The sequence below is a fragment of the Dicentrarchus labrax genome, unplaced genomic scaffold, assembly GCF_905237075.1.
Source record: "Dicentrarchus labrax unplaced genomic scaffold, dlabrax2021, whole genome shotgun sequence".
Classification (NCBI taxonomy): domain Eukaryota; kingdom Metazoa; phylum Chordata; class Actinopteri; family Moronidae; genus Dicentrarchus; species Dicentrarchus labrax.
Window position 1 is genome coordinate 15,993,486 of NW_026136701.1, and position 14,373 is coordinate 16,007,858.

The window sequence follows — 14,373 nt, forward strand, 5'->3', positions numbered from 1 at the left end:
AGCTGTAGTACCTTCAAACTCTTTTGTTTCACTCCATTGATAAAAACCCCTTTCCAAGACACTCTCTGCATGCACCAATATAGTATTACCATATAGTATATAGAAAAAGTGTCAGTAAGATAAAGAGAGACTATCTTCAAAAGCCATCATCAGACAGAGACTTGTGTTAACAACGTATAAACACAATATGCCAACATGACACAAGTGTGATCAATGTTAACAACTAATAACTTCAGTAAATTAAGAAAATACATTAAAAAACAACAAACAACACAAACAAATGCCTTTTGCCTTCAAGGTCTCACTGAGGCTCCAGGCTCTATATAAAAAAGATATCCAATAACAGTGGCAACTTGAGGACACCTTTATTTGTATATACAGCTATTGTACACATAAAAACCCACAAAGTATTTGCATTCCAGAAACTTATGATACAAATCTCCATGTTTTTGGTTAAGTGAGTTTCACAGAATTGGCCTTCTTCAGGCAAATAAAACAAAAACACAAACCTTAAAATGAACATTTCCAAAGATTCCTTTACCTTTAAAGCTCATCAGCTGATACTGTTTATTATCTTTTTTCTCTAAATGTTTACAAACAGCATAATTTCTCTGTACATTATTAGTAAGTAATAGAGTAATGTTATTTTGTGAAGCAAATGTGTCATGGTGTGTCTACAGTGTTTCTACAGTCATCGTCTGCAACGGTTCGTACAATATTCACAAGGAAGAAAAAGGTGAAAATAGATGAAAGATCGTTTTGTTTTCTTATCAGTTCATGGTGAAATTACACGCCCAACAATTCTCAAAATCAAAAGTTAAATATAACTGTTGGACAATTCTCATTTAAAGGGTGTAGACTGGTAAAAAATAAAAAGGCTGTTTTGACTGTTTTGTCTTAATTAAGTAATTTTAAAGGTTTGTTGGAGGCATGATTTAACAATAACGCAGGGTGAAATAACAAATAAGCATCTTTTTCTATGTTATTCTATTACTGTATTTGTATCTCACAACTTATTATGTTCAATACCAAAAAGAAAAATGACGGGGGAAATCAGGCAGTTTTTCCCCCTGCACATTCATTCATACTGTAAAAAAATCCAGCATTATTGAGTGTTACTTATTAGTATCCACATTGTCTGGTAAAGTATCAGATCGCCTCTTCGTGATGGCTTCCTGTATTGATCTGGTCTAATAAATGGCAATGGTGTGATGATCACAATGTATTTACAAAACAATTAGTCTATAAGAAAATGTAGTTACATATTCACACACCCCACAGATAAATACTGTTAAGAGCAACACTGAATCATTTAGAAACATCTTCAGAAATGAAAATACCTATCGACACAAATGACATAATTTGATCCATTCATTTATTTTCTGCATCCCGCAACTATTTGTGTTGTATTATTACTCTCTATCATCAAGTACAAGTCAGGAAATAGACCTTATTTATTGTCAGTGTTCTGTGTGAATTAGCAACTACAGTTTCAGGAAGTATTGTTCTTTTCGATTTGGGTTCACATTTTACCAAACATCCAGAGGGCACACGGACTCGAAGCACTGATGCAAAAAGAGTCACAATGACTTTGACTCTGCACACTGTCCTACAAAGTCCTCTAACACCTCTCTGGGATTCCCCCTCCTCCCTCACGCTGTGCCTCCTGTCCCTAGCACCTGTCGTCCTCCTCTGTGTCACTGAGAGGATCACAGCCCGCAACAGAGGCTGTCTGCGCCAGGCGCTTCCGAAAATGTCCGTTGGGGACCTGCCAGCCAGTCCGCAAGCGCGGGCGGGCAGAGCTGATGGTGTTTGAGCGTCCCAGGCTGCAGGCCACGGCCGCCTCGAAGGTCAACGTCTCCATTGGACCAGAGGGGTCTGGGCTGTGGTCGTCCTCTTGGGAGGCCAGGAACGGCTCTGAGGGGTAGCGTCGAGGTGGGGACGGGTGTCGGCCCGCCTCGCTCCCCCTTTCGCCTGCAACCCCCTCTTGGGTCTCCCAGGTGGGCTTGCCCCGCCTCATGGTCTCTGGGCTGCCTTGTTCGTCCTCGTCTTCGCCGACGGAGGGGTGCGTGCGACACACGAGTGGGGAGTAGGAGATGTGGGGGCGAGAGCGGGTCGGGGTCTGTGATGAAGGTCGTCGGCCGCTGGGGGTGCTGGACTCTGAGGTGGAGGGCACCGGACTGTCCGAGCTGTTGCCCTGGAGACGAGAATAAACAAAAAAATTATACATACAGTCACTTTATTGTCTTTTCCAGAGCATCTGGCAGCTTAAACAAAAATTAAAGGGGCATTCCAGCAATTTAATGTCGTATTTCCACAAAGTTGTGAGGCTTGACGCATTAAAAAAGAAAGGTCAAACTGCCAGCTAAGGTTTTAAACTCCTGCCTTCAGTTTATAACTCTCTGTTATAAAGGCCCAGGCACAAGCTGAGATGACACGCCTGATGAACTTCAAGTGTAACTCAGAGGAGTGCACCATTAATTTACCTCTAAACTGACAATATTAAGGTTAAAAATGAAAATTAAATATAAAGTTTATATGTATTAGCTAGACAAACAAGATGCAGCCAATTTCCCCCCCAATTCCTCCCACCTGCCAGTTTATTGCTGATTCTTTTTGTTTTCTTTTATATTTTTAGTATCTTTTTTTAGCTATTCAAAATGATTGTATAGAATTATATTATATTTTTACTGGTTCATTTTAATTCTGTTGTCCACATAAATGATTTTCAGCAAGTTATAAATAAAAACAAAGAAAATTTGTTATGGAAGGCTTTTGTCTAATCACTTTAGACATCTTTGTCACAACATTTACTGTGTTGTGACATATCAGAAAAAATATTCTTATTAATATCTTACAATAAAAGAATGTGACCAGGCTGCAAAAACAAATACTTGGAGAGAATGATGTACGTGTTTGACACTAGAAGGATGTTTTCACATTCATCGGCTGAAAGTGGAAAATTTCTCTGTGCTCACTAAAAATCTGATTTTAATACACTGAAAATAAAGAATAGACTGAGATTGTCTTAATACGTGTCTGGAGGAGATCTTTAAAGTATTTTTTCCCCGACCTACCTGTTTATCTTGAGTGTGTGCTCTCTCTGCACTAGAGGATCGTGAGGGTTGCAAGCTTCTTTCCTCTGAGTTACAACGAGACGCATTTGGAGACAGGAGGTGACAGCGCTCCTTAGACCGGCCACGCTCCCTGTCACCCTGCTGCCGGTGCTCAGACCGAGAAACTAATGGGAAGACATTCAGGAGAGGAGACAGCATAAAATGACAGACAAAGAGAAAAAAACAATGTGACAACAATATTTTGTTCCTCAAAATGTAATGCTAAATATAAAGATATCTAGAAGAGTGAATCAGGCACACATATTTTCATCTTACTGGCGATGTCAACCAGAATATAATATTAATATTAATAGTTTATTATGCAGTTTTAAGATGCCCAAAGCTAATAATTACCTCTATTGGTCTTTTCCCATATATTAACACCAGTAATGGAAATAAAATGAATGCTTCACATTGTATGCACACAAACTGACGTGATAGGAGTAGGTGAGCAGGACTAACCTGCAGCCTTGTAGCTCTTGTGACGAGGTCGATAAACTCGCTCAGGACTCTTCTCTTCCTGCCAAAGACCATTAACCCGCTGATCCGCAACAGTGGAGGCTGAACGCTTCAGTGAGCCACTTGCAACCTCCGTCTGCTTTTTATGTGAAAACACACACAAACAAAACAGACAGACATGCAAGCACAAGGTACATACACAAAGAAAACATTAAAGATACTGTAATTACATTCAGATTATTTTATTCAGAAGCAAGTGGACTATTGCAGAGAGGTTTTAAAAAAATTTCATGCTTTAGTCAGTGCAAAATACAGTGCATCCTAATAGACTTGTTAGGTTTAGTTTCCTCTATTCTGGAGATGTAAGAGATCAAGGTAAGAAGGCGAAACATCAGCATTCAAAGATCACATCCCTTCTTAACGATTCTTTGAGCCTTAATCAGACTCCCAAAGAAGCAAAAACAAGCAACAACTCTACTCATTTAAACTTCTCAGCTTCTCGTGCACGTAAGGAACAAGGCATCTTGGCATTAGAGCCCATGCAGCCACTGACGTCCTCAGGATCCAGCACAGAGGCCGTGTCATGGAAGATGTGTGTACCTGCGACTCTACAGCCAGACGGGGCATGGAAGAGGCCCGCACACACAGGCCCCTTCCTAGCGGAAGCTCCAGTGGGGCTTCAATCCCCCTACTGCACTCGCCCACCTAGGTGAGTACAAAAACAAGAGAGGAGGGCAAGGAGAGACAGAGCACCAATCAGGCTCGTCCCTGCCAGGACTGCCTCTATATGTATACGGAGGTCCAGTTCAGGTGAGAGGAGGGCAGACAAGCCATTTCATCACTGAGGGTCATCTATCATAGCCATCACCACCGCCATCCAATCAGAAGCCATTCCAGCCAATAATGGACAGATTAACTAGCAACAGGAAAACTGACTTCAAGTAGGAGATAGAAACGGTGTGAGGTTGAATAAGAGGAGCAAAGAGTGGAGAAGAAGAGCAAGAATAGACAAGAAACAAAACAGGTCACAGGGAAAGATGGAATCCATATTTAAGCTTGGAAGTACATTCAGACATGCATGTTCAGTCTCTTAATAGCTACACAAACAGAGCCACACAACACCTGTCTAGGGGCCGAACACATTCCTCTACAAGAACAAATATGTGGGTATTTCAGAATAATTTTATATCATTCATCTAGCAGGCAACGCAGACCAGTAAAACCAGACAGTATAGACACAGCAAAACATCAACAGTTTGACAATCTGCCTCTGCTGTTCCAACCTCCACAGCACTAAAAAGGACAGGAGCGCAGAGAGCAGCAATGTCATGCTCTGCAAGGCACTGGGAAAAGTCAGAGCAACGTCATTCATTAAAACATGTTTAACACTGTTTTTCGTGGAGTTAAACATTTGAATAAAAGTTTGTAAATGTTCAGTGTGAAAATCGATGCTCTAAGGCAGTGGTTCGAACCTGGAGGTGGGAACCCCACTGAGGGATCACATGATAACTGTAAAGGGCAACACACATCAGCGGCGTATGACAGCGTGAAAACACTCACACCGGCACTCACGCCGAAATACACCCAATGGCCACGACTCAATGATGAGGATTCTTTTATAATGAAGTACTTTAGAGAGAATCTGTTTTTAAGCAGCTGCTGGTGTTTTATCGTTGCAATTGTGGTGTGTTTTATCAGAGATTATGTCTGTGAGACTGTAATGTTGGATAACTAAAGCGCACCACAGCATTTATGTAGCGTTTGTGGTACTGAGAGAGAGACAGAGGGATCTTTTTGATATTAAAACCTGGCTTCAGACAGTTCTGTTTCAGTATGTTTTTCTAATTACAGAGATTGGCCCTTAGAGTACCTGGCTCCTCCCAGTACCATACTATGGTAACTTCTTTTTCTTTCATATGTCGCGGCCAGTGTTATGGCATGACGGCGCAGATGTGTGTTGCAACTTAGTGATTGTGAAACGAATAAGAAAGTAAAAAAATTATGAATTTGACCCTTTAAACATTATGCAAAAAAACAATCTGAGAAGGAAAAAACTACTGATTCATTTAACTGGTCACAACTTCTACACATAAAAAACCTGTGACAAGTTGACGAGGCTTTGTTTTAAGGATGTTAAGAACCTCTTCTATAAGACATGATTGTGGTATGAATGGTTGTATGCTCATGTTCTCACCGGATTCTGCTGTTGACTAGCATCAATGTCGGAGCTTATGGGTGGCAAAAATAGTTCCTGGGGTGAGATGGGGCTCAAAGCCACAAAGCCTCCTCTGGTGCTGTATTGGGACAAAGAGAAACAAGTAAATAAACACATAAACAGAGACGAGAGTACAAATATAACAAATCTGCACACAGGCATAGACTCACAGGGCCGAGCCAGCGCTGTGGGCCATCATCGGCAGTGTCTGGGTGTTGGACAGAATGTCTTCTGGGAGGGTGGCGGCATCCAGACGTTTGAACATTAAGCTACTCTTCTGAAATGAGAGAAACAAAACACAACAAATCAAATACAGAGCAGAGGGCTTCGTTGTTGAGGCCACATTTAATTACAGATTTTAGAGCCAGAAGACTTTACATTAAACAATTATTAAGTTCTGCATATTCCCATTCCTCCCTTTATGCATGTAGTTCTGTTTGGTAACAATGGATGTTTAAGAAATATGGAAACTGGGAGGGAACACCTTGTTTTGCTAGACTGCAATTCTTTCTCAATTTTAATTTTAAATCCTTTTCATGTATCTATTTTTCTTTGAAAATATCATTTTAAAAAAGGTTGAGAAATATAGTGAAGTGCAAGAAAGTTCATAAGAGCACGCAGAACTGACCTGAGCTTCTAGCTGTTGCCGCAGCTTCTTGGCTTTGTTCTGCTTGAAGTAGTCCATTATCATCATGGAGGCGTAGATCTTCCCCACTGTCATGTCCGTATCTGTGAGAGCAGATGCGCTACATTAGCTCTTACTGCTTGTCTCTCAGCGTTACATTGAGTATTTCCTCCACAGTTAGAGTCAGACCTTTGTTGATAGGTACCAGTAGATCCAAGGTCTTCTGGGGCAGATAAGGCCAAATGATACTGATCTCCTTCTGCAGTTCACTATCCAAACCAATACGGTCCTCACCACCTGTGACAAACATCCACATTCAGCCACTTTAATGCCATTAAAGCTAAATCGATTAGTTGATTAACCAATTAATTAATTGAGACAAATGACAAATAAGTTATCACAAAAAGGATTAGCAAATAAACAATAATGAAAATAATCAATCATAATTGTAGCCCTAGATGCTATAGCACAATCATAACCCTGACCTCTAGCTATTTTGATGTCCAAAGCTGTGCGGATGAGCGACATCAGGGTGGAGGTGAAGTGGACGGTCATGTCCTCATCCACAGGCATGTTCATCAACACCAACCTCTGAGGGACAACAAGGGATGGAGAGGATAAGTCAGGAGTCAGTTCATTCATACATTGTATATTTTAAATAACATACACAGACATCAAAATGGACACAAATATTAAACCTTAATAATCTGCTTTTTCCTTTAATGACTCAGTTCAGTTTTATGACCCATTAATAGTCTGTTGGTGTGATCCCTGCTCTTTTCTGTAGTAAGCAGAATATATTTAAATAATATAGATCACATTTTATTAGGGTTTTAATATCATCTAACCCTTTTGTGTTCAGAAAAATAAACTCATGTTTTCAGTACCTTATAGGCAATCTTAGCAGGACACTTTTTGCCCAGGCCCAGGGGTGGTGACATGTGTGTTAACATCTCATACATGGCAGTGTAGTGGATACGACCACTTCAGAGGCAAAACAGATAAGTGAAAGGGAGGCACAGAGAAACAGAAGCAGAAGGAGGAGAGATTAATGAAAAGTGCCATAAAACTCAGATCTAATACAGATGAGGACAAACAGCAAGTTCCCTTTTCAAGGTCCTGTACTTGTTATGTGGCATTTGAAATTTTACAGCATCTTCTTTTACTTGTTTCTTGTTTACAACACTTTCTTTTTCCTGCAAAAATTTGACAGAGTGAACTTTTTTATTTGAATTTTCTGAACTTGTGCTATGAACTAGTATGGCTCATTTCACACTCTTTGAAGGCCCTCTGCTGGATAAAGATAGAACATGAATGTTGACGTCTCACCACGCCAGACGATCATACTCTCCCCAGATGCGAACAAACTCGTCCAGGTGATGGGGACCCAGGATTGAGGAGTCTCGTGTCAGGTACTCAAAGTTATCCATGATCACAGCCACAAACAGATTTAGCATCTTAAAAAAGAAATGTGAGAAGAAAGGCGGTATGCAAGACAGCAGAAAAACTGACAAATACATAAAGAGAATGTTATTTTGCTCGAGTCCTGACCAGGAAGGAGCTGAAGAAGATGAATGAGACGAAGTAGCAGTAAGCGAAATCAGTCCCACAGCCTCCCTCGTGGTCTGGAGACATGGTGAGGGGGGCGATGGAGGGGTCTGGTTCACACTCCTGACCCGACAAACATGAAAGCATAATCTCCTGCCAGGACTCCCCTGTTGCACTCCTGGTGGTTTAAACATAAACAAACATATAGTTGACGTTAAAATTAAGATCCATTTTGCTAAGAAATTGGTGCTTGAAGGATATTCTTTGATAAACTCACCTGAAGAGCAGCATCAGTGCACTGAAGAAGGTCTTAAAATTGTTGTGTTGATTGATGTGACTCTCATCATTCAGCTTGATGTTTCCAAACACCTGCAGAAAACAGGTAGCTTTAGTAAAATAACTTTTTTTAATTGGATCCCCATTAACGTCTGTCATTGCAGTTGTAATCATCCAATCCAATGAAAGCAAAAATAGATAAAACAAAGCTGTCGATCCTAAAACACCACCAAATCAATATCACACACAACTATTAATAATATAAACAAACAGGTTTAATTATCTAATATAATATAAAGAAAATAAAGGCCAATAATGCACCAACAAGTTCATACAAATTACAACAATACAGCTTAATTCAAGCAAACAAGATATTCATAAAATCTTGATTCTCTAATATTATTTTATTTTAACTTCTATCTTAACAGTGTATATAACTATGTTTTAAAAGTCTTGGCTCAAGAAAATCAAGCAGCCATGCCAGTCCGTTATGTTATTTGTGATATATTAATGAAAGGATACCTGCATTCCAATTATGGCGTATATGAAGAAAAGCATAGCAATGAGAAGACAGACGTAAGGAAGAGCCTGTTGGAGAAGAGACAAAGACAGTCAATTAAAACTTATTATATTATCACCATCTTTTTGTGAAGAGTCAAAGTGACAAGAAAGAAGATGGAAAAAATGTCAAACCTTGAAAGATTGCACAAAGGTCCACAGCAGAATACGAATGGTGTAACCCTGTCTCAGCAGCTTGATCAACCTGGCGGCTCGGAAAAGCTTCAGGAAACTCATGTTGATGGTGTTCACCGACTGGGACAGACGCACAAATGGTTAGAGAGAGGGTGACACAAGAGAGAGAGGGAGGGAGGGTGAGAGTGGCAGACAGAAGGGAGAGACAGGATGTAAAACACAGATGGCAAAATTCATCACAACATGACTTAAGTTGTGTCTGGAGGAAGGAAGAACGCTGCGTTTGAAGCTGGCTATTTGTGTCTTTTTTTTAAGGGTCACAACATTGTGAAAATGAATGGTGTCTTGGCAGGAACTTACCTGTAAATCCACAATTATCTCAGTGATGCTGCCAAGAACAGTGATGAAATCAAAAATATTCCATGTATCTCGAAAGTAGTTCTGCAGAAAAAGACAATGTTTTAAGTCATCTGACTGAACACGGACAAATTCTTTAAATCAGTGGAGCTAGATGTGATTTAAATTGTCTTTATGTCTTCTTGTGTTTATTACTCACAATTAAACCAAAGGCCATGATCTTGAGTATACACTCCAAGGAGAAGAGGACAGTGAACGCTGTGTTGAGGTGTTTTAGGACTGTGTCGTAGGCTGGTGGAGCCGAGTAGTACTGAGGGAAAAGAGAAGGGGTTATAAATCTAATCACTTTGAATTTATTGATTACATTATGGTAGACATGACAACTACCTTCAATTGCATGTTTCAGTCTATAAATGTTGCATTCTTCACAATACTGACAACCATTTTCTACTATATACACCTTTATTTAAATTTGAAAGTAATTGAGGGCTGGCCCTCATTTATAATCGTGCCAAGTAACAGTTTCAAATGACTAAAAAAATAAAAACATACAAGATATTAAAGATAATAAAAGATATAAGAAAATCAATTAACTAAAACACAAATAAAAGATGCAAGATAAAAGAAAACAACTAATTAAAACAAGACATAAAACAATTCAAGTGCAAACTGAGGTTGAATGACTTTCCATCATGGATTTAAATTCACCAAGGGGTACAAGAGTATTGATCCTCAGAGCGCTTTGTAAAGAATTCCATGTAGTAGGAACATCAAAATTAAAAGCAGATCATCCAAGCTTGGTACAAACTGGAGGAACTTGTAGTGAAAGCCGGTCATTAGACCGCGTTTGATAAGGTCCACAGGACCATTCTAGCCTGGAGGAGATATAGGCTGGCAACTTTCCAATACGAGCTTTAATGAATATCAGAATTTGGTTTGGTGATTTCAGTCTCTTATGAAAATAGACTTAAAAATTGCATGATATTGACAATTACAGTGACAGTTCATTACCTTTATTCGTATTTTTGCCAACGTTTAATTGGTGTCATATGGTGCAGAAATGTTAAGGAGTAACTCTTTCTGTGATGCTAAATTTAGGTGCTTGTTCGAAGTTCCAATATCTTATTAAGTCTGGTGTCAATCAAACCCTAATGACAAATAATAAACAAATAATAAGCATTATGAACTTGTGAAATCTATGGGTGAATTCACTTGAAATGTTTTGTCTTTGACGTTTAAGTCTCAAATGTGGTGGTTTCTTTAAATTCAATAACACAAAAGATTTCTTAAAAGAGCCTGTTCTCATTTTTATAGCTTTCACCTTAATTTCCATTAGATGTGATAAAATTGTACTGACCAAAACAAGTGCTCAGAATGCGATGCTAAAAATAAGTCAGACGAGGCAAGAAGCAAGATCAGACACACTGTCAACAAGCTGACAGGAGGTAAAACTTAAAGTGAGTGCAGCCACAGTGTTGCTCATAATCACTCATTGCACAGAAAAAACAATAAGCATGCATAATTACAGTAAGTACGGCAGGTCGGTCTGTAAACTGAATGACGGTCAGAGCTCAGCCGAATTTCTACTAAATCGTAGTTTGCCTTCAATTATAGTACCTCACTGCATGATGAAGAAAATAAAGTAGGAACACATAAAAAATAAAATACGTTCATTGTCATGGATTACTTATCTCAAGCATGTTTAAGTCTCTGAAAGTTTAATTGCCATTGTCATGTACCCATCTGAAGATGAGTTGAATTGAAGTGTGGTATCAAGGAACAAAGACTTCAGTTTCACTTTCACTTACTAAATCGTATTGTGAACCCAGTATTGTGAAATGTATTGAATCCTGAGTTGACTGTATCATTACGTCCCTAATAAATAGTTTACAGTGTTCCACTGCTGTTAAATAAATGCTGCTTTACCTTCATCATGAGGACCACCGTGTTGAGAGCGATCATGATGAGCACCGTGTACTCAAAAGAGGGCGATGCCACAAAGTGCCACAGTCTGTACTGGAAGGTTTGTCTGTTCTGGGGCATGTAGCGGGTCATCGGCTTGGCGCTGATGGTAAAGTCGATGCAAGCCCTCTGATGGAGAGAAACGTATCAAAAAACAGACACACAGAGCTGAAGATTATCTTAAATTACATGAATATGTGTGTGAATGTATCTATATTTCACCTCATTCTTCTCCAGACTGCACTCCTGAATCATCTTGTCGCCCTGCTCCTGGAAGGTGATGATGATCAGAGCCACAAAGATATTGACGAAGAAGAACGGGAAGACCACAAAGTACACCACATAGAAAACGGACATCTCCATCCGGTTCCCTCGACTCGGCCCCATGTTCTCCTCTGTAACATCGGTAGAGTGCTGCAGCACCCTAGCAGGAGAAGAAGATCGGAGAAATTATCTATAATTTTTTAAAGGTCAAAATGTTGACCTTTGTTGTTTAAATTAACTTCGATTTTTATATCTTTAACTACAATATTTGGGAGATTAATTCCATCATTGCAGCCTATGAACTATCTGAACTGTTCGTCTGGGTAGAAATCCACTTACTGAGGCCATCCCTCTCCAGTTGAGACGGTGAAGAGTGTGAGGAGGGCCCAGCAGACGTTGTCGTAATGAAACTCGTGTCTCCTCCACTCTCTCCTCTTCACCTCTTTTTTGTCTCTGCTGTAGTCAATGTAGTAGCCTCTGTAGGGAAAAGAGCGGCCCGGAGTTCATTGATTCACTTAATTCACTGATTAAACCGGCAGTTTAATGAGGAGAAAGACATTATCCTGTGCCTCTACTATTAACTGGTGAATCTGCTGCTGAGCCTCTGTATCCTGAGCTCTTTGTGTGAGGACTTTAGTGCAGGATTTGTCTATTTTGCGTAGGCTATATCTGAAAGGGCATGAATGCTGTGGTTAAGTTTGTTAAATCTACTTATTAGTTAAATACATTCAGTCGTTGTTGTGTTGTTGTTGCTCCACCTTTACCAGCTGCAACATTAAAGTGATACTTACACATGAATGCATCAACAATTATACTACTTTTACTTGGTGTGATAACTTCTTCCAACGCTGGTTGAGATGCATCCACTTACTGGCATTCCTTCTCTGAATTCATGGAGCTGTCGGTGCAGTAGAAGAACTTCCCCTTAAAGAGCTGCACCGCAATGACAGCAAAGATGAACATGAAGAGCTGGTACACAATGAGAATGTTGAAGACGTTCTTCAGAGATGTGACCACGCAGTCAAAAACAGCCTGTAGAGGGACAAGAGGGATGGCAAAAAAAGCACAATCTGTCAGAGATCTGTGAAATAAAACCAAAAATCCTGGAGAGTGATTGCAGTTTATATCATACCTTGAGTTTAGGAAGCCTCTTGATGGTTTTAAGAGGCCGCAGAACCCTCAAAACTCTGAGGGACTTTATGGTTTTGATGTCTCTGCCTTTGTTGTTTCTGTTGACATTGAAATGCAGTATTTAGGAACGCAGCTGTATGCTTAAGCTAACGCACAAGGACACGTGGGATAGACACATTTAAAACAGTGAAAAAGAAGAAACAGAGAAAAAGCAAAATGTCACCACAAGGGCATATCAAAAAAACACAATGAAACACAGAACTTCATCTTGAGTGTGTGTGTACAGAGCCCAGCAGGTGTCACAGGTAGAAATGTTGATAATTTGCGCAATTTATTTCTAATAATAGCCCGGACATTTATCTGCTTAAATCACTGAACTCACCCTGCCTTTATTGGGGACAGTCTATCTGGGACCCTGCTTTTATTAGAAGTTTATGGTACATTCACACACATTTGTAATATGTGTCCTCAATTCTTAAAATTATGCTTTAAAATTGCCTTATTCCATCAGTATTATATAACAGCATTATTATTATTATTATTATTATTATTATTATTATTATTATTATTATTATATATTTCAAGAATGCCCTGATCACATTGGCACAATTAAACACATTCACACCTGGAAGCTGCCCAGTACAACCACAGTCACTGAGCAGTGGTTGGTCATAAGGGCCGCCTTCCTCGAGGGCACCTCCGTGGTGGTAATCAGGGAGGGGCAAGCACTGTTTTTACACTCAGTTTTATCCTGTCAGTCTGGGGATCGAACCGACGACCTGCCAATCACAAAATCATCTCTCTCTAAACTTTAGCCACAACTGCCTTTACAGGTTAGAATCTTTTAGTGTAACAATCAAAATACAGATTTTATTAAATCATGGTTAGAATGTTAAATTGCAGGATTCCTTCTATTTGTATTAAAGCCAGGCATGAGCTGTGTGCGCAGTAGAGTTTCATTTTGATTTTAAAATGAGTTACACACAAGAGTGTCTTATTGTTTCATCTTCATAATTTGAGGGTAAAAAGAATTAATTAGAGGACAGAAATTATTCATTAGTGTGCCCTAATTATCAAAGTAATACCCCTGATACCTGTCAGGCTGGTGAAATTTGAATGACAAACACAAAAATACACTGAATACAAAAGGGGAAAATTAGACACATGACAATAAAAGAAATATATGAGAAGCCTATGGGAGACGTTTACATTTAGTGTGTCTGAAATTTTTACCCCATCACATTCCTGGTAGCCCCAACAGTGACACAATCCACAGGAACAACAGAGAAAAATTGATAAAGAGAGATACACTGTGAGCAAAGCTCAGAGGATCACAGCTATATTCACAACAGAGAAATTAACATACAATACAGTTCTCTACAGTACAACAAAAGGCACAAAAGGTTTAGTAAGTTATTTGTCACACTGGGAATGATAACAGAAAGAGATACCATAGAGGCTTTTTAACATCAGTCATGACACGCTCCCACCATTTGTATAACCCCAAATTACACAGAAATCCATCTTTTCCTCCCGCTGTAGGACCATGGTGACAGTTAAATCTGAGTTACACACTGCACAGGACTATGCATGTCTCCACATTTGCAGTTTTTGAGCGGCCCAACAATTTTTTTTAAGCTGCTTTTTGCAGCTTCAAAAAAAATTTGTCTTTGAAGCAAGGTTGTTTATAACAATACTGTATGCTCAGAAAACGGTTTGCTGCAGTG

At 39.5% G+C, this 14,373-nt stretch overlaps 1 protein-coding gene across 1 annotated transcript in view; it reads right to left on the reverse strand.

Annotated features, from left to right (window-relative positions):
* Positions 1-348: 348 nt before the first annotated feature.
* Positions 349-14,373, reverse strand: part of LOC127366063 (voltage-dependent R-type calcium channel subunit alpha-1E-like) — a 59,012-nt gene continuing 44,987 nt past the window's right edge. Inside the window, exons 28-50 of the mRNA XM_051404773.1 lie at positions 13,880-13,891; positions 12,648-12,744; positions 12,387-12,547; positions 11,855-11,992; positions 11,474-11,675; positions 11,216-11,380; positions 9,489-9,599; positions 9,293-9,373; positions 8,933-9,052; positions 8,762-8,827; positions 8,241-8,332; positions 7,967-8,141; positions 7,745-7,872; positions 7,303-7,399; positions 6,901-7,006; positions 6,605-6,712; positions 6,419-6,519; positions 5,961-6,067; positions 5,770-5,869; positions 4,176-4,280; positions 3,579-3,714; positions 3,078-3,241; positions 349-2,197 (exon numbers count right to left, since the gene is read on the reverse strand). Coding sequence (XP_051260733.1) covers positions 1,673-2,197; positions 3,078-3,241; positions 3,579-3,714; positions 4,176-4,280; positions 5,770-5,869; positions 5,961-6,067; positions 6,419-6,519; positions 6,605-6,712; positions 6,901-7,006; positions 7,303-7,399; positions 7,745-7,872; positions 7,967-8,141; positions 8,241-8,332; positions 8,762-8,827; positions 8,933-9,052; positions 9,293-9,373; positions 9,489-9,599; positions 11,216-11,380; positions 11,474-11,675; positions 11,855-11,992; positions 12,387-12,547; positions 12,648-12,744; positions 13,880-13,891 — 3,097 coding nt within the window. The 3' untranslated portion in view covers positions 349-1,672. The remainder of the gene's footprint in view (positions 2,198-3,077; positions 3,242-3,578; positions 3,715-4,175; positions 4,281-5,769; positions 5,870-5,960; positions 6,068-6,418; positions 6,520-6,604; positions 6,713-6,900; positions 7,007-7,302; positions 7,400-7,744; positions 7,873-7,966; positions 8,142-8,240; positions 8,333-8,761; positions 8,828-8,932; positions 9,053-9,292; positions 9,374-9,488; positions 9,600-11,215; positions 11,381-11,473; positions 11,676-11,854; positions 11,993-12,386; positions 12,548-12,647; positions 12,745-13,879; positions 13,892-14,373) is intronic.